This window comes from Thermobia domestica, chromosome 5, assembly GCF_964235325.1.
Source record: "Thermobia domestica chromosome 5, izTheDome1.hap1.1, whole genome shotgun sequence".
NCBI lineage: Eukaryota > Metazoa > Arthropoda > Insecta > Zygentoma > Lepismatidae > Thermobia > Thermobia domestica.
This window is the reverse complement of record NC_137458.1, coordinates 163,478,733-163,503,913: the sequence shown is the minus strand read 5'-3', so window position 1 is coordinate 163,503,913 and position 25,181 is coordinate 163,478,733. Positions and strand designations below refer to the sequence as shown.

The 25,181-nt window shown below is 35.4% G+C and overlaps 1 protein-coding gene across 5 annotated transcripts in view; it reads left to right on the top strand.

The window, feature by feature from the left end:
* garz (Sec7 domain-containing protein garz) overlaps window positions 1-25,181 on the top strand; it is a 170,047-nt gene that overhangs the window by 94,685 nt on the left and 50,181 nt on the right. For all 5 annotated transcript variants that reach the window (XM_081759312.1, XM_081759310.1, XM_081759311.1 and 2 more), the window contains exons 19-25: window positions 2,080-2,179; window positions 3,378-3,554; window positions 12,118-12,235; window positions 13,036-13,178; window positions 19,494-19,609; window positions 21,378-21,537; window positions 23,438-23,660. In XM_081759312.1, coding sequence (XP_081615438.1) covers window positions 2,080-2,179; window positions 3,378-3,554; window positions 12,118-12,235; window positions 13,036-13,178; window positions 19,494-19,609; window positions 21,378-21,537; window positions 23,438-23,660 — 1,037 coding nt within the window. The remainder of the gene's footprint in view (window positions 1-2,079; window positions 2,180-3,377; window positions 3,555-12,117; window positions 12,236-13,035; window positions 13,179-19,493; window positions 19,610-21,377; window positions 21,538-23,437; window positions 23,661-25,181) is intronic.

The window sequence follows — 25,181 nt, the reverse complement described above, 5'->3', positions numbered from 1 at the left end:
ATTTGTTCGGAATATTATAACGGATGGAGTAACTCACTGAGACGATGAGAGGCAAGCCTAGTTCAAGTGTGAGTGGAAGTTACTTTACACAATACAAAAATAAGTTGAATTGTAGGGCACTAACATCCCAGTGCAAATATATAGCCGGAGCATTTTCCCCTCTTTTTGGGGTAGGGCGCAAACATCCCAGTACAAATATATTGCGATCGCATTTTTTCCTATTTTTGTGGTAGGGCGCAAATTTCCCGGGCGCAAAATTCTCGCATTCAAGGAAAATATAATGTCCGTGAAATTGACAAGCCACTTATGTCAGACTCCAATTTCGACTTTAAACGTCGCTAGTGCTACGTTAGTGTTCGATAGTGATGCAAATCGTTAGTACTCCACAGTAACCGTTAGTAACGTGTGCTTTTTAAATAATGGATATAAGTCTTCTAACTGCATGCCAACACGCCCACTTCTAAGAATCATCTCCAAAATGAGGTTAACCGTTAGAGCAAGTAAGTGTTCATTTGTGCCATTAACATTAACGTTAATGCCTCCATCGTACGGCCCTTTAAGTAATAATAACACCACGCTCTTTGCTAGTCTCAATGCGTCCCTATATTCTCGCGAACATTCTGACGTGCCCAAGTTAGTTACTTTTTTTTTTTTTTTTGCAACTATTGTTTATCTGTTATTGTTTATTGTTTATTGCTAGTCTGCAGAGTAGTCCTTACATTAATATGCCATTGTCCTTGATAATCATTGCGTGTTTACAAGCAGTTTGTTATTACTGTTAGAAGATATTAAAAAACAACAGATAAAATCTACTACTTAACGGTTCATATTTTTCTTTTACAGTACATAAACGATTAATAATAATAATAATAATAATAATAATAAGACTATTCCAGCATAAAAGTTATCAGTTGCATCACACTGGCAACAAGCGACGCATATTTAACTTCATAAAAATTCGTTTCTCACGATTTTCTGGAAAACTACGTATGATAACATCTTCATTATGTCAAGTTGTTTATCTCAGTGTGATATATGTCTTACCTCTGGACAATATCACAGTAAAACAAAAATTAAATATTAGGAGTACATCGTACTTTTGGACTACATCTCATTAACCATGGGAAGATTGAGTAGTGTATACTTTAGGATGTAAGTTTCAGCTTAACTTGCATCATACATTCTTAGGATTACAAAAAGGAAATTTCTTCGTTTGCATTTGAACAAAATTCTTAGGATTACAAAAAGAAAAAAATAATTTTTCCGAAATCCGGATTTTTTCCGAATTCCGGAATTTTCCGATTTTACTTTCCGGATTCCGGAAAGTAAAAATTCCGGAATTGGCCATCTCTAGTATAAACAGTGCACAATAAATTCATCTCTCATCAACGATAAAAGTAAGCTAATTTAAAAAATGAATAGAATAACATAATTAGCCCTTCCTTGTGTTCTAGTGGCAAGCGCATGTGCCTTTGGTGCACGTGGTCCCGAGTTCGATTCCCGATAAGGGAGCACAAAAATTTAATTTCACTTTCATTGATCACCCATCTCTTTTAGCCTAAATCGAAGAATATTGTTTTTATACCAAGCATAAGTCGTGGTGGTTTCTATTAAGAATCGCTAATATGGTTGCTGCACCTACGTGGGACTTTTTTTCTAAATAAAAAACTGAAAGTTTCAAGAACGAAGAGCGGTAAATTTTCTCTAATTTTAGCATTAGTAATTGTCAACTACATATTGCACTTTATTTAATTTCATTTGTTTAGGCGCCACCATAGCCTCAGCAAGAAACTATTTCCAGAAACCGAACGCAATCTGTAGTTTTTATATATTTCTTACGTGTTTGTAAGTTGATTGTAGAGAGCATAGAAGCTTCTTGACTACTTGATCTAGATAAATAACTTCCTGTTGTATGTTCTTATTCTTGTTCCACCTTGGCTTGACAGAGGAATCAATATACATTTTGAAATATCATGGTAATGGGTAGGAAAACTTAACATGGAAGGCGTCTAATCGTAAAATTGATATTTGTCCGATTTGCAGTGTAACAAGTCAATAACTGACATTTCTGTTTTGCAGGAAATGCGCCATGATATCAGCCCATTATGGAATGAGCAATGATTTCGACAATTTGATCATTTCTCTGTGTAAATTTACGACACTTCTTAGTTCAACCGAGGTAAATTATTTTAGTAATAATTCCAGATCCTACGTTCAATAAGTGGAATGTAATTAATATAACATAAAATTAAAATAAGTAATAATAATAATATTTTAAGATATTTGCTGTATTATTATAAAGAATGATGATTGTTCGGAGATAAAATATTTTATTCCATTTTAAACAATTAGTCTATGCAGTGCGGTATAGTCGTGAATATCTTATAGATTTAGAAAAAAAGATTTTAATATTCCGTAATACAAAACTTCCATCGCTATTGGACATAGAAAGATATTGGAAGCTATTGGAAGATAAATATTGCAATCAAAACTTCATTCCGTAAACAATTCACATAAATAATAAATCAGGATTATTGTGAAAAGTTTTTTTTTTTTTTTTTTTAAGTATTATGATAAATAATGTATTTTGAAAAGTACAGTATACGAAATTTGTGGAAAATACATCGGTATGTAACAGTTCCATTTTAAATTAATTTTCTCATTATAGTTTAATGTTACAGTGCAATTATGGAATTAAAAAAAAAAAAAAACTAGTAATTGTTAGGTTTTAAAATGATAATCATTAAATTGAAAATTAAAACATTGAATAGTCATTGAATTTTAAAGTAATATTAATTTGTATATCATTGAATTCGCACCTTTGGGGGAATTAGTATATTAAAAATCGATTGTTTCCTTTATTTATCAATATAATTATTACTTTATAGTGATGGTTTGTTGGACAGAACATGGCTCAGAAGAAGAAAGAGAGATTATAATGGTTCCCTTGTTATACACATATTATATCATCATAATTAAATAATAGTAACAAAAATATCAACAATATTAAATTATGAACCTGAATGACAAGAAAGGTTGATAGCTTTTGTATTTGTTATTATTTTGTAGTGGATAATATATAGGAAGAAACTTCGATGAAAGTTCAGTAAATAGGTTTTTCGCAAGTCTCACAATATTTTTATCAGTTCGTATACAAGGTAAAGTCAGGTAGAGTTTTTAATTACTGTGTTAACTTCAGACTTCAATGTTGCAAGTGTACAAGGCTAAGACAAGTAGTTAACATTACTGCAGTTAATGATAAAAATCCGGAAACTAAGTTGGAAAATCTTTTTTTTTTTTTAATTATAATTATGTAAAATACTGGTGAGGTTACCGTATATGTCCTAACGTTTCCTTTCTTTTTGCTTGTATTACAGTCCCCTGAACATTTGACTATCTCTTTTGGAGCTAATCCAAAGGCTCAGTTAGCTGCTATGACAGTCTTTAATTTAGCACATCGTCATGGTGACATCCTTCATGAAGGCTGGAAGAACGTGCTAGAGTGCATATTGCAGCTATTTAGATGTAAACTTTTACCAAAAATTCTAATCGAGGTAAGTTCCAAATTATACAGCTAGTTTATATAAGCTTTCAAGACAATTAAATTATAAACTCTCCTTTTTCCACATAAAATCAACATTGTCCTTAGTTGTGAGTCATGTTGCAGAATATTAACAAGTCTATTGATAGACAGATCATTGCCTTCACTGAAGTTGTATTATTTCTGCCAAATATTCTTTCCATGTTTACGAATTAAACTGAATTGCTCCTGTACCTCTGAAACAATAAATTTGATCATGCCTTCTGTATATATATATTCAGAATGCAGAAACAATGAAACTCTTAGCTTGCTTTATCCTGTGTATCTAAATGTGAGCCAATATGTAGATTTGACGATATGTTTAGCATGAATACATTTTTATTGTAAGCAGATATCAGTATTCCAACGTTAGAAATTGTATTTCTTCTTAATTCAACAGTGGCATTCACGGCTATCTTCATCCGTGGAGTCAAGGCGAGATGTTTATATTTAAAGAGACATTTCTTCTTACGCACTTACAGTGTCAAATATCAATTTCCACTAAATTCTAATGTGGTAGACAAAAATATTTGACGAACAAAATGTTCAAGTATTGACCTATGAAAGAACAAAATACTCGTACATTCAAATGAACGATTTTAGCACATTTTTACCAGAATGTTTACTTATTGTTGTGGAAAATAAATGCATAAAAAATTAATACTATTAGTAAAAATGCGTATAATGCACTCTCTTTGTGTATGTGATATAGTATTAATCTGATTTTCACGAAGCTTTGCGCCCTTTGTAAATAATGCAGACTGTAGTGCAGAAATGTTGCCAACTAATTAAACAAAAAATGTTATATGTAATTTTGTGCTAAGAAATGAATAAACAAACTGAAGGGGGAGGCGAAAATGAGATTAAAAATGAAATGGCATGGGCTGGAGAATCAGGGACCATTTTCTCTCGTTTGCAATGGCGTACGCGGAAGTTCCGAAGAGAAAAGGGTTCACTTGAAAGTTCTTCTAATTTCAAGTGTGTGTGTGTGTGTGTGTGTGTGTGTGTGTGTGTGTGTGTGTGTGTGTATCTCAATATCATAATTATTTATTTCTGCAGAATATCTTTGCTCAAGAATAGTTAAAAACCCGAAACCTTCTGTAGTACGCACTGCTTTCCTGAATCTTCGAACTACTATGTAAACGTAGACACGCACCAGGAGGAAGAAGGCCAGAACATTAAATTTCTTCTACCAGTGTAAATTACAACTAAAACTTACTATCCCCACTTCTAACGTTTCCTCTAGCTGCGAATCTATCTAACATGTTAGGATTCAGAGTCACCATTACATGATGGCTTAGTGGCCCTACTAGCAGATCTGTGGTTGGATGGATGGATTAAAGTTTATCGTCCCCTTCAACAGCAAGGCTCTACGGAGATGTAGACTTACAGCTTAACGAGCGATTCAAACTACATGAACTCCCTCCGGAAATCGAACGCGGGTCTCCCGCCCGATGACGCGTACGCGAATCATATAGCCTCAAAGGAGTTAATTATCGGATCTAGAAACGTGTAGTTGTACTCACCACTTCTTTTCAAAATTGAGCTCTTGGGGGCCACGGTGATTTAGTGGTAGAGCGTTCACCTCTGGCGTATGGAGTTCTGGTTCGATCTCAGCTCGCGCTAAGTGAACACCGTAGTGGACAAACACCGTGTGCGTGGGTTTTCTCGGGGTTCTGCCGTTTCCTCTCACTTCATTCTACCATTTCATTCATTTTTTTCCTCACCGTCTCCTTTAGCCTAGCCGGTATAAGCGTGGGACGCAAAAACTCAAAAGATTTCATTTCATTTCAAAATTGAGCTCCGTGTACGTTTCCATTACAGGCGAGCGAATGTTTGGAACAAGCAATTGTTCATTTTCAAGAACTTGAAAACTACTGAGTTTACTTATTTATTGAATAGAGAATTTATTATTTTATTTCCTTTGTTATATGTAATAAAATACCTATAAAATATATTTTGAATCCTCGTGACTTATCCTTTCATTTGGTATCTAACCGAAAAGGTATGCCATAAACAAATATCAGTCATGAGAGTATGAAGACGCTATCGACACCTTATTCATCAAATTCCAAGAAACTTTAGATTATACATAGGAATAAAGACACATTATCTAACATGCATATAGTACCTCTTAATTTCACTGCAGCCAAAAAAAAAAGTTATGAACATTCCTATCCAATATTATAAAACTCTTAAATGTCAAAGATTCCTTTGTACATTTTGTCAATCCTGGCACCAAATATTCAGTTTGTGCATTTCTTAAATGATCATTTAATCTGATCGCATTTTAAAAAGCCGATATACGAATTATAACTGAAAAAATTAACCTCATATTACTTCGTAATGAATCAGTAAAATAAGTTTTATCCTCTTGACTTCTCTCTATCCCTCTTCCCTCTTTTTTTAATTGACTATTTCCTCATCTCTAATGAAAGGTCAAACAATGATTTGAAATACTATAAGGAACTTAATATCTTCAATAAGAACAGCGAGTACACTTGGTTTTGCCCCATATCACGGCGATGGTGTGAGAGTGAGACGAGTAATGCACGTCGCAGTGGCAGAAATACATGCACGTGCTGCAGCAGAAATATTGCGGGCAACAGACAAAACAATTTCCTCTCCACCAATCAGCAAATAGTCGTGCGCGCAGTGATACAACATCGAGTTACGCGGTTTGTTTTTGAATGGTGCAAAGGACTGTGAAAAACGCTTTAGTTATCAAAATAAAGGAAACACCTTAACAAAATGTGATATTGTACCACCTTTACTTTGTAGTTCAGCTTTCACTATGGGTCGCGGAATTGAAGCATTATAATTTGTCAATCATGTAGAAAAGTAGTGGATCATACTTCGTGCAATGTAGCACTCAGTTGCGTCAGCGATTATGGAAATGTGCGTCAGAATCGTTGCTCTATAACTTATGATGCTAGATCCAGGGGAGGTTTATCCTGATGTCTCTCAAACCACATCTGGATAGATCTGACTAGGTGTATTGGTGCATTGCTATCTTGGAAAACTGCGTCGCTATTATGAAGCAACGTCTGCAATATATGATACACCTAATAAACTAAAATGGTCACATAGGTATTGGTAGTAATTCGTCCTTTGAGAGTAATAATAGGACTGAAGGAATAGTCTAAAAATACAGGCCACAAGCATAGAGAGCCGCTGTGTGTAACGTTAGGAAGTCGACAGTTCGAACCATACGTTTCTACGATCTCTTGTTGGAAACAGGGAGAAAGATGACCCATCGGACCATATAAATCTCTTTTAGTCATCTACAGATCCATGTTTTATGTTCAACACCACATTTGTTCCGCTTCCGCGTTGGCAACGATGATCAGTTTCAAAATTGCAACCCAGCTGGGATTTAGGTTATGCAACTCTCGTCAGACTCTAATTGTAGAAACAGGTCATTCTAGATACTAATTGAATTTTGCATTCAGTTGTTCCGCATTAGCTGTGCGATTCTTTATGACAATTTTCTTCAATATTCGACAATCTCTCTCACCTGGCTCAGTTTCCGCCCACTACTGCTATTCTCTAATGATCTCATATGCTGTCGTTCCCTTGGACACTTGTTTTTGATGTACCTAATAGTGTACTCTGGCAGCTTTAGATACACTTGTAACTAATCACACACTCACAATTTTTACTTGTTTAAAAATCAAAGAAGTCTCTCATTTTGCACAACTAGCGTCTGGGCTGTTGTACACATGGATTCGTTCTACACCTCCTTGTGTACTAATCACTGTATCGAACACAACACTAATATAACAGAGTCATAATGCATGAATGTACGATGGTACTTCATAAAGATTAGTTGCCGTACATGAGTATTCCCATTACTGTATTATATATATTGGTTGAAACAGAGTAATCCCGAAGCGGGAATATATGTATACGTATTATTTAATATAGTATGTGAATATGTATTATTTAATGAATTACGAGAACATTGAAAAACAATCGCACTCACCACAGAGAAAATACACTGACAAGGGAACATCTTATATGGATAGTAGCATTGGCCAATCAAACAATGCGCAATCGATAGAGAAATTAAGAAAAGTGAGAAATCCAAAGTTTTACGGGCCGATACCAAGAAACACAGGAGATACAGAAGAAAGAAGGATCTAGAATCATGTGAAGATAGCAGTGCAAATGATACACAGACACAGAAAGAACTTAAAAAATGATTAAAGTAATCAAAATGATATTTACACAACAGTATAGTAATCAAACATTGTACCCACAGACATGCTCAATAACATCATATGTAATGCAGTGTTGCCAACTGAAAATGAAGTTTTGTTAAATGGCACAGAACACAAATTATAACATCTAGAAAATGTAATTATGAGTAGAGTCATACCTTTGAAGTCTTGATGTACAGTGTTGCCAACGTTTGAGGATAGGCCTACATGAATTCCTATAAGAATCTTGGATTTAGAAGAATATATACAGTACACGATTCGAACTAGTTAAAACCAAAACATGAGACCACAAACAACAATATCATCACTGAAGTGCAAAAATAATGGACGAAGCACAGTATCGAAACTTTTTTTGTCAAAGGAAAATGTCAGAATAGTACAAAAACGCAGCAAATAAGCTTAAAAATAATCCATGCCCTTGGATCACCAAGTGGTCCCTAGGCTCGCTGCTGGTGCACATGTTCGATTTCCGATTGGAGCGTTCTGCAACATAGTAGTAATTGGAATCCTACATTAAGCTAGATGCAGGGCAGGATCTAGGGGAGTCAATTCGGGGCATTTGTCCAGAGCCGCAGCTGGTTGAGGATATGTAAGGTGCGCCATTTCGATGCACAATTGAGAGGAATTGAGGCAGAGATACGTCTCTGCTCCGGGCGCAATTTCGTAGATCCGGCTCTGGCGATATGTCTTTCACGACTTTAGCTCGTTTTTTAGAACGTGAACAGTAGGAATTCATATAGGCCTATCCTCAAACGTTGGCAACACTGTACATCAAGACTTCAAAGGTATGACTCTACTCATAATTAGATTTTCTAGATGTTATAATTTGTGTTCCGTGCCATTTAACAAAACTTCATTTTTAGTTGGCAACACTGCATTACATATGATTTTATTGAGCATGTCTGTGGGTACAATGTTTGATTACTATACTGTTGTGTAAATATCATTTTGATTACTTTAATCATTTATAAGTTCTTTCTGTCTGTGTATCTTTTGCACTGCTATCTTCACATGATTCTAGATCCTTCTTTCTTCTGTATCTCCTGTGTTTCTTGGTGTCGGCCCGTAAAACTTTGGATTTCTCACGTTTCTTTATTTCTCTATCGATTGCGCATTGTTTGATTAGGCAATGCTACTATCAATATAAGATGTTCCCTTGTGATTCTTTCGCAAAACTTTTCGTCGGAAGGAAAGGAAAGAAAAACAAATTTGGAAACATCTATGTTGCAGAAAGTTCTTGCATTCCAACATGGCTCCCAGCTAAGCGCTTCTTAGCTTTTTTCTCTGGTCTTGAATAATTTTTGTTTTCTTCTAGCATTAATTCTTTCCCACCCTACATTGTGAAGCGTTTCATCAAAAGCGTTAGTGAACTTTTCTCTTTCTTTTTAGTGTATGTATGATTGTTTTCACTACTTACTATTTTCTAGTAATTTATTATAATACATATTCACATAGATTAAAAATACACGCATATATGCAGGGCGAGCCACGAAAAGTAGCCCCGTCAATACCTAAAGTAACCTATGTAAGATTGATATTAAGAAATAATATACAGGGAGTCCATAAAGTCCTGCAGGAAAGTAAAACTCTATAACTTGGAAACTACGTAATATATTAACAAATACTTTTTTTTTTTTTTTTTTTTTTTTTGTACTTACAGAAAGGTTCAAAGTTTTGTTTCAGATAGTTAAGGTTCATCGCCAAACCTCCAATTGTGCACCATTCACGTCCAAACATTCTTGCAGTCTTTTTGGAAAACCAAGAATTGCGTGTTGGTGGTGCTCGTCTAGAATGTTCAAAATCACATCAGTTATTTTGTTCTTGAGATCGTGCAGATTAGCTGGCTTCTGCGAATACACCTTGGTCTTCACGTGTCCCCACAGCCAGTAATCACAAGGCGCCAAATCTGGTGATCTTGCAGGTCAAGGTATGGGTCCTCTTCGGCCAATCCATCTTTCCTTAAATTCTTCGTTAAGAAACTGTCGAACTTGAAGGGCATAGTGCGGCGGTGCCCGATCCTGTTGCATGTGGACTTCATTAAGGATGCCTAACCTAGTAAGCTCTGGCAAAAGGAATGTCTGTAGCATGTTCAGATAATTGTTACCATTTACCGTCTCTTCCTCGAAGGAAAAAGGGCCGATAATCTGGTCCATTGAAACAGCACACCACACATTGACTTTGGGACTACCCCGCTTGTACTCCTCGAATTCATGTGGATTCCCCCCCCCCCCCCCCAAATTCGGCAGTTGTGCCTGTTCACTTTTCCCGACACATAAAATGTGGCTTCATCTAAAAACAGAAATCGAAACAGAAGGTCACCATCTTCTTGTAAGCGGGTAAGCATTGACTCACAGAATTCCATTCTCATAGTCTTCCTCTATCAACTCGTGTACAAATTTTAATTTATAGGGTCGGACCTTCAAATTCTTGCGTACGATCTTGTGTAACGTTGACTTCGGTATTCCCAGTTCCAATGACCTACGTTTAAGCGACTTCATTGGCCTCCTGGCTACGCTGTCCTGCAACGTGTGAATCACATCGACACTCGTTCCTGGCCTTCCACTACATGTTAAATCTGACACACTTCCCGTTTCTTTGAACTTCTCGTACCACCTCTTGATACTTGTTTCTGCTGAGGGTGTTTTCTCATACGTTGTTTGGAACTTTCTCCGCACTGAAATGCAAGATTTTAATTCCGCAAACCACAAAACACACTGTGTCTTTTCTTTAATAGACGCCATCTTAAGTCACGTGATTACCAGCGCAAACGTCACTGAGCATTGTGGCCAGAACAAAACTTTAAACTTCCCTTCTTCCAACCCCAAAAATTTATACACTTAAACGTAACGGTTTCCAAGTTATAGAGTTTTACTTTCCTGCAGGACTTTTATGGACTCCCTGTACTTGTACTAATCTTCAAAGTAAATGTAGAAAATAATGTTTACCAACAGCTAAACATTTGTTTGCACTGTTTAACAAATGCAGGTATATTTTTTGCAATTTCGCAGGGATAACACTGTGAATGTACGTCCTGATATTATTCATTTCATCGATTGTGCATAGAGTGTTTTGATACACTCGTCCTTTCAACGTTCCTCATAAACAAAAGTCACATGTCGACAAGTCTGTTGACCGTGGCGACTATAAGCCTCTAATTTGACTTCTCAGACGTGTGACATGTTGTACCATCCTGCTAAATAAATAAATAAATCAGTACACACGTTCTTCTTGTGTCAGCTGTTCAACAAAATCATTCAAAATGGCAGTTAGACATCTGTATTGACTATAGTGTCGAAAAATATTCGACTAATAACATGCGTGGCAAGCACAGCTCACAACACAATGTCTTCTGGTCATGTAAGGGTGACTCGTGTTAGGTACGGATTTTCTGACGCCCAGTACTTGCTCTTCTGGGCATTTACGTATCATGATAGATGATACCATGCCTTATCTGATAAACATGATAAACATAAACGGGTACAATTGACCATCTGCAACCACATTCAATAACCAGTAGCGAAAATTCACACGTTTTCACTTGTCCGGTTCCTTAAATTTATTTTACAACTGTGGTGCGGTAAAGTTTCAACTTCAAACTCTTCAGGAGTTCTACTCACCCCGACCTGCTACGATAGTTTTCTGCCAGACTTCCGAGGATTACGAAGAATCAGTTCGGAAACGTGTGTACGAAGTTCAGGATTTCAGACAGATGGCGCTCTGTTCTTTGGTACATTTACAACAGATCCTGTTTGGAACCATTCATTGCTGAATGCTACGTTTAGCTCGGACGGGACAATTAGGATACTCTATACGGAATAATTTCCGTGTTTCTTTTAAAGAACCTTTTAATATGTACGATTCTACAGTATTCACTCGCTATAGTATCCAATATATCGTTAGCACACGCACAGCACAACACACCCACCTTCTTGATCTCAGCAGATAACTTACGATTGGCGCAGGGGAGGGAGGGACAGCCACGTTGCTCAGAGAGGGGAGTTCTTACGTATACATCTCCTTCCCTTGTTCCAGTTTGCAGTATTCAATATTTTTGTGGGACTACCTTTACATGATTCAGTACGTATAATGTATGTTTGTATGTTAAGGAAGATATTTTATATTTTATAGTAAGGGTAGGGTTATTATTTCTCAATTTAATACCACATTTCTAAATCAGTATCCCTTCTGACTATGATGCCTTCTCTACTGAATAAAGAATTTATAAGGAAAAACCCTTAGAAGAAAGAAAAAACTTCGATGTTGTAACAAATAACACGTGTAAACCTACAACTATAATATACTGTATAATTGCAGGCAGAAGACTTTGTGGAGCCAAGTGGGAAAATATCATTGATGCGTGAGGAAATACCATCACAGAAAACGGAAACAGGACTTTTGAGTTCATTATACTCATATATTGCTTTATCTTCAGGTACATTTACAATATTTTTATCCTAGTGATATAGTTTCATTGCAACTTGCTAACTAATTACAGTAATCATGCCACTATTATGTTTTGATTTAGGCACTCTTTGTTAGTAGCGAAGGTACTATTACTATAGAGAGTTCTGGAATACGTTAACGTTACTGCAATAATGTCAACAAAAAATAAGTACGCAAGGCAACGAAAGTTACAATGTTGTACGGCATCTTGGCAGCTTGTGGTTATTCTGAATTGTTATATTTCTACTGTCAAAACATCAAGAAAGACTACTGTAGAGACACATAATAGTACATCATAGATTTGTTTAAATAATTAAGCAGATATGACCTTGTAACTAAATTCAGTGGGGAGAAATGAAAAGACACTTTCACATTGTTTGTATAAATTGTAAACAAATTTTGATCAAACGAAGCTGTTTTTCGTTTTTTCTCAATTTTGTTAGATGTCTACTTAGTAAGAACTTCCGGCAAAAAGATGTGGAATATTTTTTTCATTTTTTAGTGAAATAAAAACAAAGACTTTTCGATGAAAAAGGTAGTATGTGAAGGTGGAATCTATCTATTTTGAATTTGAATCAGGATAATATTAATTCTACGATAAATTCACTATACATAGGTAGAACTATTCAAATTATACAAATAAAGATCTAGGAGTATATAACTTACTTTTAACATTAAATGTAATTGGACGATTTTGACCCAATTCAGAGTTCCAGCAATATAATGTCTTTACTGAAAATATGTACAATATGTGTCTAACTTTAAAAAAAAAAAAAATCGATTTTACAGAACCTGCTAGTCAAAAGGGTCCCACACCAGAAGACCAAGAGCATATGAAGCAAGCACAGCGTTGTGTGCAGGACTGTCATTTAGAGCATTTAATTACAGAATCCAAGTTCCTACGATTGGACTCGTTGCAAGAACTCGTTAAAGTACGTATTAATTTAATTTTAGATAAGTTTGATTTTTTTGTAATGTGAAATTTAAGTAACGTGAACTTTCTTATGGAAGTTAAAGGAACCATTTCAGATAATTTGTTACACGTTGAAAATTAAGGGAAAGTAGATCAAGATATGCAAGGAATGAAACACTGTATTCAGATATGGTTATCTTCGTTTTTAAACTACTTGTATTTGGTCTAGGAATTAATTCGTGCGGTTGGTACGCACACATTGAAGCTGTAGTACAAACACAAAATACATAAATACCTTAAGAAAAATATTGTCCATCGCTAGCCACCACTTTCGCCCATCTGTCAGGCAATGTACGGATTCCGTGGCGAAAGAAGTCCTCATCCTTGGAAGCGATCCAGTCAGAGACCCATGTTTCGATATCTTCTGAAGAAGTAAACCGCTGTCCAACCAAATCGTTGTTCATGCAATCGAACAAGTAGTAGTCCGAAGGAGCAACGTCTGGTGAATACGGCGGGTGGGGTAAAACTTCCCATCCGACATTTTCTAAATAGGTTTTGACCGGTTTTGCGACATGTGGGCGAGCGTTATCATGTTGAACAATAAGTTTATCATGTCTGTTCTCCCATTCTGGTCGTGTTCTGGCCAGAGCTTGCTTCAAACGCATTAATTGTCGTCGATAACGTTCTCCATTCATAGTTTCACCCGGTTGCAGCAGCTCATAGTACACCACACCTTTCATATCCCACCATATGCACAGCATAACCTTTGCACAGTGAATATCTCGTTTTGGTTGTGATGGACCTGGTTCACCTGGTTTCACCCAGGCCTTTTTTCGTTTAGGGTTCTCGTAATGGATCCACTTCTCATCACCCGTAATAATTCGATGCAGAAACCCCTTTCTGCTCTGTCATTGAAGCAGCAATTCGCAAATGGTTTTTCGTCTTTCAACGTCTCTGTCTTTCAATTCATGTGGAACCCAATGTGACATCTTGTGAATCATTCCCATGACTTTCAAGCGTTTGGAGACTGTTGTTTGATCAACGCCTAATGCTGCTGCAAGTTGTTCCTGCGTTTGACACGAATCCTGCTCGAGCAATGCTGTCAATTCTTCGTCTTGAAATTTTTTTGGCTGTCCAGCTCGCTCTTGGTCTGCCAAGCCGAAATCACCACTTCTAAACCGTGCAAACCACTTCTGACACGTTCGCTCAGCTAGAGCATGGTCACCATACACTTCCACCAAAATACGATGACTTTCAGTCGCACTTTTCTGCATGTTAAAGTAATGCAGTAGGACACCCCGCAAAAACACTTTATCAGGCACAAATTGCGCCATGTTCACTTAACTACAAACTGGTGTTGTTGACGCTTTAATCCACTGCCTTATACTACGAACGATACGCGATGACAGGGGTTTGCAACACATGTGTGGATACACGGAACTGTGGGACGCTCCGTTCGTTGCGCCATCTCTTGTCCACCCGCACGAATTAATTCCTATACCAAATAGATTACGTCAGCTATATCGGAAATGAAGACATGATCCCCACACTTAATTTAACTTCTGTAATGTTTAAAACCTTCGAAGACTCACGATTCTAATCGATAGCGTCTGAATCCATACATAAAAATTAAACATCAGAGGAAAATGTTTGAATGCTAGAAATTACATTTTCCATATTCGGAGATGGAAAACTTTGAGCAATTATTCTTTTATTAATTTCACCGAAAGCCAATACGAACCTTTTACTTTTATCTGCATTTGTTACCAAGAAGCAAGGAGACGTAAAGGGGAAATAGTCAATTTCTTCAACAACACCTTCTTTAACTAAATTTTGAATATATTCCTCAAGTTCCTGTTGCTTATTGGTGGGCAACTGGTAGGGCTGTTGTCGAATTGGAGTATTATCAGATAGTTCTATATTGTATGTAAAATTTTTATCTTTCCCTGTCTTAGTAGTAATAACATCAGAATATCTTACTACTAAATTATCAATATATTTTTGCAATTCGGGACATTCCTGTAAAAGTGCTGGTGAAACATTATAATTACCTTTTCTTCCGTTTCGGACCCCTCTGGATGTAGAACAGAATGGTCAAACTGCACCTCAAGTTCAGGATCAAAGGAGGCTCCAACCGCAGCATCTCTCCTACTCACACCTGAAGTCACAGTAACCGGCATCGAAGATGTAGAAGGCATCCCCTTAGGATTTAAAAGCTTTGGAGTATGACTAGGGCGAGATAGAATTTTTGGCGAACCAAAGGAGCGAGCTGGTTGCTTTCCACTGACCTTTTCCCTAGAAGTAGATAGGGAAGAGTGAGGAGTCACTGCAAACAACGATGTTTCTCGGATAGGTACAGTTAATTTCCGAGATAGAACTTTATACACTCTATTAGATATATCGATAACTGCATTATATTTTGAATGAAAACTGTTCCCTAATAATATGTCAAAATCTTCGGCTTCAATTATATAGAAGAGTTCCAAAAATTGCTGTCTTTCCATTTTGAAATAGATTCTAACACGCTGATTAACAGTAGCCTGAATATTTCCCAAACCAGTAGTCTGATCACTGACATTCTCCACTTTAATTTTACACTATTTTTGCAGTTGATCAAAAAACCGCTGACTGATGTAATTACGTACTCCCAGTATCGATCAAACAGTTTACACACTTCCCTTTTATATAAACTGGAACAGTTATTAAGTTTTGAGAAAAAGGAGTATTTCCCCATAAATTCTCACGCTCACTTGACAAATCACAATGTTGAAAATCATCCTCTACACATGTATGACTATTCCCGCCAATATGATCAACATTATTACTTAACAATTGTGGGGGATTATAATAACATCTTGGAGTAGGTTGTCTGGACTGTATGATGACCCATCTTTTGTATGTTTTCACCCACCATTGTAGACGATTTCCGGGATGGTACCATATCCCGATTCCCCCTAACAGATGTTCGTAATTTATAATAATCTGCCTTATATCTATGCAACATATCATAACGAGCTGATAATGACATTAATTGCTCAAATGTATTAGGCATCCCATGTTCAACCAAAAACATATGTGCAGAAGGACAGAAAATGTTACATAAAAGATCACAAACAGAATTTTCACTAAATGACATGTGAAGGACGTTAATAATGCTCAATTTAAGATCTTCAAAAAGTGTTTGATCTTCACTCTGCATGGTGTAAAAATATTTTGACATAAACTGGGTACGGGCAACAGTTGAAATAAACCGGAGCATAATTCTCCTACAAATAGTTTGCCACGAATAAGAACCCTCGATTAGCACCTGTATCATCTCCTGAATTTCACCCCTAGAACGTGAAAGACAGGCAATGAGAACCAAATCCAAGGGTAGGCTCTTACTCCTGACAATACTGTCTAATTTCAATAGAAATTTAAATATTAGTTACGTATTAGAACCATCTATAATAGGTAGTGAGTTAATTTCATTAATTAAAGCTCGATAAACTCCATCTGAGGCTTGTTTACTAAAATTTAAGGTAAGATGATTCGAAAAGGAAGCATTATGAATAGTACTCCTATTTTCAGTATATCCCCGGTTCTGCCACTGAAAGTAGGTTGGGTTAGTGGTTGACTTATTCCACCCCCGCGTTCAAAGATAGGGGGAAGAAACTCATACGAATACCCCAAAAACTCATCACTACTTGAACTAGAAGTTTCACCTTCATTATTATGTCCCGAAGGAAAATTTGAACCGCTGGCCCTCCTATTATAATTCTGTGCCATATTGCTAACGTCTTTCACAAAAGTAGGTATATCAATATTTTTACAAAATGACCCCAGAGTTAGGTTCATGAAAACATTTAATTTCATTCATAAATTCTAAACTTTAAACGAAGAGGGGGGGATATATTTCTCTATTCTTCCAAAGATCCTGCCCGCATTTACAGAAATGGAAAAGTATCACCTGTTTACTGGAAGAATCTTATAAAATTATATATGTTGCGTAGCCACAACATACATAATTCGGAGTGACATGTAAACTGGAACCTCGGTAGGTCAGCCCTAGTTCCTTCCTTATAAGACTTTTTTTTTTTTTTTTTTGGAAAGAAGAACCACTTGACTAACAACCCCGAAATACAAGTTTTCTTTAACTCAGCGCACAATGTAGTAAACTTACACTTTCCATATATTTTTCAAAATTTCCCATTCCATTAAAATATATAACCATGAAGTGAATATATTCCTTTTTTTTTTTTTTTCAAGTTAATACCAAAATTGTGGGAAAGGATCTAAGCTACCTTGCTCTGAAATGCTAAATCCCAAAAATTCCCAGGCAGTTAACAATTTATTATAACAATATATATATATATATATATATATATATATAACAATAAACAAATTCTTTCGCAAAAGTAGTAATGATTTAAGCAGAAAAGTTTTTTGAACATGAAAAAAACACTCGAAAACTCTTGATAAGGAACTTTTTTTTATTTTATTTATTTATTTTACAAGAATTTTTGACAGAAATGAACCAAAATGAAATCCCCATTCAAGTTCCCAATCGGGAGGTTTAGAACAGAATCTAAAAGTGAGGTTACTTCTTTTACTCTTACTTTCCCTTTTTTTTTTTTCTTTTATTAAATTTAATGAGGTCCCAAATAAGAGCGCGTTTTCCCAAAGGAAAAGTGACCATTATTAATGACTGGTTTCTCTACGACTTTAGAACAACAAGAAATCCAAAAGAGGTTTATAGAGAAAACTTTCATTAAATATAACTCACTTCAAAACCTTGGATGATCACACACACACAATGTTGAATGTTAAGCAAGCCCTCCAGAACACAGCTAATTACGCTTATTTTTACACCTAAATACCTGTTATCACAATATTACTTATTTTCACATCCATTTGCTTTCAATCCGTCTTCAAAAGCCAAGAATTCTCACTAAATTAATCTCAAACTAGGTTTTCCATTAGAGTATATGCACTACCGGCGTCCCATATTCCGTATCAAGCTCTGCAACTTTTCCCTACATTGCACTTACAATTCTTCCAGGAAACAGAAGGAGCTGTTCGTGGCTCGCGGAGTGGAAGCCTTGGCTATGACGTCATCCCTTTCACTCGCGGAGCTGGTCTCGGCAGCAAGCTAGCTGCGTAGTTGCCTGATAAGTCAATGTTGCCACCTATGATCTTGGAAAGCATTGAAAGGGGTTTTCATTTACAAAAAGAGCTGTACAATGTATAATAATTAATCGTAACAATAGCTAATTCCAATAATTTTAGAAAATATCAGAGAAGTAAAATCACGTAAGGTTTCCTTTCAGAATCTTTCTAAACTATTCGTTTCTCTTCCCGATGAATAATGTTAAAGAACGTATTACAAATCTGCTTGCCGGGTGACAGAGTTTCTTAAAATTTTGTTAGAAGTGGGAAGAAGAATGTATTAGAAATAGGTAAAAAATACTATTCGTTAAAATCTATTTGTATTACATATATGATGCAGTACTTCACGCTTTATTCAGAAATTAAGAATTTCACATTTCCAAGCATATGATGGAAAAAAAATCGTGTTGAAAATTACACAATTCCGGGGACGGGATAAGGGTGACGTAGATATAGGGACTCGTATGAGTTTAAAAACCCATATAGCTTTCACATCTAGTACGAAATACCTGTGGTTGGATTCCAGGATTTCGAGTGTGTAGTGAATTACATCGTATCTACCAGTTTCTCCTGGATTTTTCTGTTTTCTTTCACATTTCTTTTCCATAATTCTTCTGTTGCTATTCACTTTCTTTAATAATTTAATCATCTATCTATAACCAATAGGGCATGTAGAACGTTAAACAAAAGGTTTAATTTCATTTCAAACAAAATTGACTGTTCATTGCCACTGTTTTGAAAACTCCGAGTTTCTTTCAAAAGTAACAGCAGTAGAGTGGTGAACAAATCAGAATCTTGAAACACACAAGGTATCTTCATTATACCACTAATCAGTTAAATCAAAATTTTAATTGATGAAATTAAGGGAAACTATTTTTAAGAGGAATTAATTTCCATATTTTTCAGAAAAGGGAAAAAAATAAAGAGAATCATCACGAATAAATATGATGAAATGCTTTCAATTCTTAACTGCTGAAAAAAAGAAAAAAATTAAAGAGCGTGTGTTACTAGAAAAAATCGGACATTTACGCATAGATGCGTTGATATCTACTGTGGTTTTCGTTACATATTCTACTTGTTCGAAAATGTTTGTAATTATGTAGATTTCATATTCTGCCCTTTTGTAAATTTTAAGTATTTCAAATGATGTTAATATTTTTTGATGTCATAATTTCATTTCTTCTAGGCTTTAATATTTGCTTCTCATGGACCTGATGGACATGTCTCCTTAGGGTCGACCTATGACGAAGATGCGGCTGTGTTTTTCTTAGAGCTTCTCTTAAAAATTGTTATTCAGAATAGGTAAGGTACAAAATTTATTGTGGACGTACGTATAAAGCTTTAATTTCAGCGTTAATTTGTAAGTAGGAGTCAGTGTTGTTGTTTGTTTGTTACTCCCATAATTACTTATTATTTTATTTCTGTGAACAAAATTAAACTCTGCGAATATAAGCTTGATTGAATGTATAGTTTAGTATTCCCTGCAAAAGTCATCCGAACAAACTGTGTGTTGCGTCAGATAAAAGTTAACAGAACGTTAACGTAGCAACTTACGGAGCGAAAGTAATGCATAATAATAAATATGAACTTGGATTAACTGTGGTATACATCTATCGTTTAATAATCGCTGAAATTTTCAGTGGATACTTCCATCTTACTCTACAGCGTTTTCTTGAAGCATCGTCTGTAAACTCGTAATCACATCTTATGGCATCAATCGTTGTGGTGTAGAATTATTAAATAATAGTAATAATAAAACTTCTATAAATAATACATATATATATATTAAAATAACCTCGCTAGTATCATTAACAAAGCTGCAGTCTTAAATATGTGAACTTTCACAGGACCATTCTGAAACTGTTCCTGAAATTACTCAAAACTTTCCAGATTGGTGCAGATGTACTATACGGTTATAACCTTGAGGCTATAAACAGTAGTAATCTTCTACTTGTTAGTAAAGTGATGTACTCAGTAGATTTGCTACTGCTTTGGTTATCGGAAGTATACACAAACTAATACCTTATTATCACATTCTTCGTACGATATGATCAATTGACAAACTTTGACCAGTTGGTTATTTTACACGATGACTAGTTAGATTTCCTTTAAAATAACTTCTCCTTACATTTGTCTATGATTCTGTTAAAGAACAAATATCTAAATTAAGTCGTTTGCTGGTAAATTAGAATTGCGAATTATTTATAAATATTTTTATTTCTTGAAGAAAAGTTTTTGTTTAATCACCTGTACCAGAACAATTGATGCCATGAGATGTGATTAAGAGTTTACAGTCGGTGGTTTAAGAAAACGCCACTGAGAAAGGTGGGAGTAGCTATTAAAAATTTCGGCAATTATTAAATGATAGACATACACCAAAGTTAGTGCACAAATGTTAACACAGTTTCAATTATTACTTAGTCCTAATATAATATTAATATTCTGTTTATAAATGTTGATTGTTTGGAATTATTTAAAATATATTTGTTAATTCTGTTAGATTTATGTTCATACCTAATGAAGATATATAATAAATGGAGGAAACAGTCAATTTTTTCTCACACTGTATCCTTTATAGGTACAAGTTCATAAGAAATTCAGACTGAAAAATGTGCAACTAGGATCGGAATCGGATACATCCCACTCTGGCTGCCCACAACTACTACGTTATACAATCCACTTTTAATCTTGAAACCGGTGCTCAGCTCTTCACATTACATGGACTTTATCTCATCTTCTGTTAAACGTAGACAATCCATAAATTAATATAGATACATGGATTCTACTACAACTTCTGTAGTATTTGGACAACCCGTATAATAATATAAGCACTGGGTAGTTGTAGCACAACAAGATTTGTGATATAATTCATATGGTCTAAATGGAATTGTATAGCTGTCCTGAAAGCAGACTGGATAGTTTAGTGATTGGGTGCTGACATGGCAAACCGGAGATCCGCGTTCTTTTCTCGATCCAGTCATACATTTTTTACTCTGAAATAAGAATTGAAAGAGTTTAAATTGAAATAACAAAAGTACTTTAGCAATTTATTTCTGTTAATATTTAATAGAGACAGAGTGAGTACGATTTGGCAGGCTGTCCGGGATCACATTTACAGTCTAATTATGGGCGCCTCTGCGTGCGACCTTCACTTTCTTATGGAGAGATCAGTAGTTGGGCTGTTGAGACTAGCAATCAGATTGATGCGTCGCGAAGACATGAGTCCAGTGGTGAGTAATGCTTACATTTTTAATATTCTAGAGTATCTTTTGTGACCTAATTAGCTCTATAGATTCAAAACAAATCACTAAAATATACCGAGTAATAAAAAGAAAAGCTCTTTAGTACTTGCATAAGGAAAATAGATTATGGATTTTCACTTGAGTTTGAAATTAGCACTTCTATATGTCAGTTAACTTCGAGTGTAATTTTATTTACGTAAGTTGTTCTCTTCTAGAGCAGAAAGTGATAAAATAGAAGCAAATAAAAATCAAAACTGAGGGGAAATTGTATTTTTTTAAAGTTTGGTTTACGAAGACTCCTGTATAGGAGGGGAACATGGTGACTCAGTAGTAGAGCGTACCTCTGGTCGTGGGGCGCGTCACATTTTCATTTTACCGATTCTTCCGTCATAATTCACTTGTCTTAATCATCCGTTTCCCCTTACACTAAAGGACATAATTGTGAAATATTAAACTGAAAGATCTCATTTCATTTCAAAACTCCTGTATATATAGTTCGTTCGTCGAGGAGAAAAAAAATCAAGAAGTACTTGATGGATCACCATAAATTTTGACCAGAATGTGTGTGTGCAGAGGATCAAGAAACGAGTTCATTAATGGAGATTCAGACCGGAAGTGGTAGAAATCAACCATTTCCGAATTTAACATTGATCATCGTAGAGTAAAAACGGTAATAGATAACAAGAAACAGTTTCCTGCAATCCATTAAGCATTCCAAAACTCCATTTCATCTCTATTCTCTCTCTCTACTAAATCCGAAAGTACAACTTTCGGTTTCAGTATTGATCTAAAAGACAAAAGATAGCGGGGAGTTTTTTTTTCTTTCTTTCTTTAATCGATTTGGCTTTATAAGGATAGGTACCATCTTCTCTCTTAATTCTCAATTCAAATCTGTTACAGAGATCAATCACTTCCGGTTTTAACGTTGATCGCTATAAAGTAAAAACGATAATAGATAGCGAGAAGTAGTTTTCTACTATCAATTAAGTGTCTCAAGAATATATTCCATCTCCACTCTAGTCATTACTAAAGCTGGAAGTAGTAAAAATCTACTACCACTTCCGGTTTCAATATTAATTGAGAAAATATCACTGTATACGAACCAAACTCCTTCATGTGATGTACAGATTACACTGCTTTTTGTTGAGTTTAACATTCCACGGATCTGCCCTTTAGGTTAGGCTAAAAGAGGTGATGAGAAATGTATACGATAGAACAGTGCAAATACGCATGGACGAATTCTTAACTTAAGATAAGAAGGTCTTCCGGTCTTCAACCTACTGTCTTATACTACGCTCCAGCCGGTATTACGTTGAAAAAAATGAAGTGAAATCTTTGAGTTTCACGTCCCACGTTTATGGCGGCTAGGCTAAAGGAGACTATGAATATGAGAAATGAATTAAATGGTGGAATGAAGAAAGTGGGAGGAAACGGGAGAACCCCGAGGAAACCCACGCACACGGTATTTGTCTACCACAAAGTTCACTTGGTGGGGGCCGGGATCGAACCCGGGACCCGGTATTACGTTGAAGTTTGTAATTTATTGTTGTAATGCAGAATTGTACTCGAAAACTACGGTCAATTCTCACGTTAGTTATGTAATAAAGCGGGGAGTATTGTATGTTAATGTGAAAACTTGAAATAAAGATATTTTAATGCTTTTGTTTGAAACCTTATTGTATAAGGGGCTGTTATTAAACAATATAAGTTGCGATTTAGTAACCAATCGTCATTTTATTTATTATAGATGGGATTATATTGTTATTGTTATATTATTTATCTTAAATGTAATCATATAAATAGTAATAGGAATTAATTGTTTAGACATTTAAAAAATGAAAATGTTATTTTTTTCAAGCGTTTTAACCTAAATTCATACGATTTTCAGGTTCTTCAGTCTCTTCGCATGCTTTTGCTACTGAAATCACAGACATTGTTTCGCGTCTCTAGACAGTTGGCGTATGGAATGTATGAACTGCTGAAGACTAGTGCAGCTAATATACACTCTGCGGCTGATTGGTCCATTATTTTTACATTACTGGAGTGTATAGGTGCTGGTGCTCATCCGCCTCGGATTGTTGGAGACACTAGTAAAACACACAGTGATCAAGGTAAGATATTCGAGTTGTCGGTTGCGTTAGAATGTTATTATTTAAATGCGTAACTTCACTTAAAACACTTAGATCGCCGGAGTCTCCAAAAGTCATACCTAATTTTATTATCCAAACTTGAAACTTTGCTAAAGTACTTTCTCGCTCTTGAAAACGGTAGATCCACCCTATTTTATAGAGTGTTGCCTTTCGCCATAACTGCATGTTGCCGAAGTCATCCCTGAATGACTCTTCACAAAATAGAGATGTAACGAAGTCATATTCTCGACTCACCTCAAAACGGCAGATGCACTTCATGTAGGAAAATTGTTAAGTAAAATAAATTGAGTCAGCAACGTTTTACTAAGGTAATTATTATTTTTTTGTCGGTATTTATTTATTTATTTGTAATGATGCCCCATAATCACCCATATTATACTCGTGCAAGTGCATTATATAGTTATATTTTACATTCGTGGGTTAAAAAGTTACTTTCATACATAAAAAAAAACCACATTTACTCCTACGCCATAATCCATACTGAATTTTTGCAAGTAAATTCTTATTTGAAATTAAAAGTTCCAAATACAAAATTTCATCTCCTTATATGCATTGATTTAAAATTTTGTCTGGGTGGTCAAAATCTCAACTCCTTATGGATTGAATTTTTAATATTCTTTCTTAGCGAGTGCATATGGGTTAAGATAATTCTGCCGAATGTTACTTATTCGGTCAATGAGTTTCGAAGATTCATTGATTAATAAGCAGTGATATTTTGTTTTTGTACCAGTGTGTCACGCATGATAATTCTAGAATATCTTCTCTTCCAGAATGGAATTTCTAAGATTGATGCAATTAAACGAGATATTTTGTTTATCTAAAAGTATTTATATATCATATATCGTTGAACAGAAACAGAACTTTCGTACGAAATTTAAACATCTTAGCCAAGCAAATTGTGAGATCTAGTGAAGGATGAGAAAATGTTTAGTCCCTTTTTCGTTCTTCCATCTCTTAGGCATCGAATTTCGTAGAATACCGTCATACCCATATGTAGTGTCTAAGGACAACACTTGTGCAAAATCTTAAGTTCTTACGCGTAATTATTTTGAAGATCTAATTAAGGTAGAAAAACGTTCAACTCTAATTTACCCCGTTTCCTCTCTGTGGGTCAGATTTCGCGAAACGACGTCTTCCCCACGGCCTAGAATTCAAGACGGATATTAGTACAAAATTGTAGATTCCTACCTCCATTGGTCTCGAAGGTAAGTGACAAGTGAGTCAATGATTGAATCATTGGTTTTAGTCTTTTTATAGATATATATTTACTATTACAGAATTGGAGCTGGAGATATGTGCATAAAGGGGAGACTAACATTCCTAGTTTTCAAAAATGTATTTTCTTGCGCATTGGTCTGTTTAATTACAACGATAATTCAGTATATCATGAATACAACTATATAGAAATCGAAAGATTCTAAAGTTAATTTCTTTTATTCTTTTGTATGGGAAATGTTAAAGCTAATTATTTGAAGTATAATA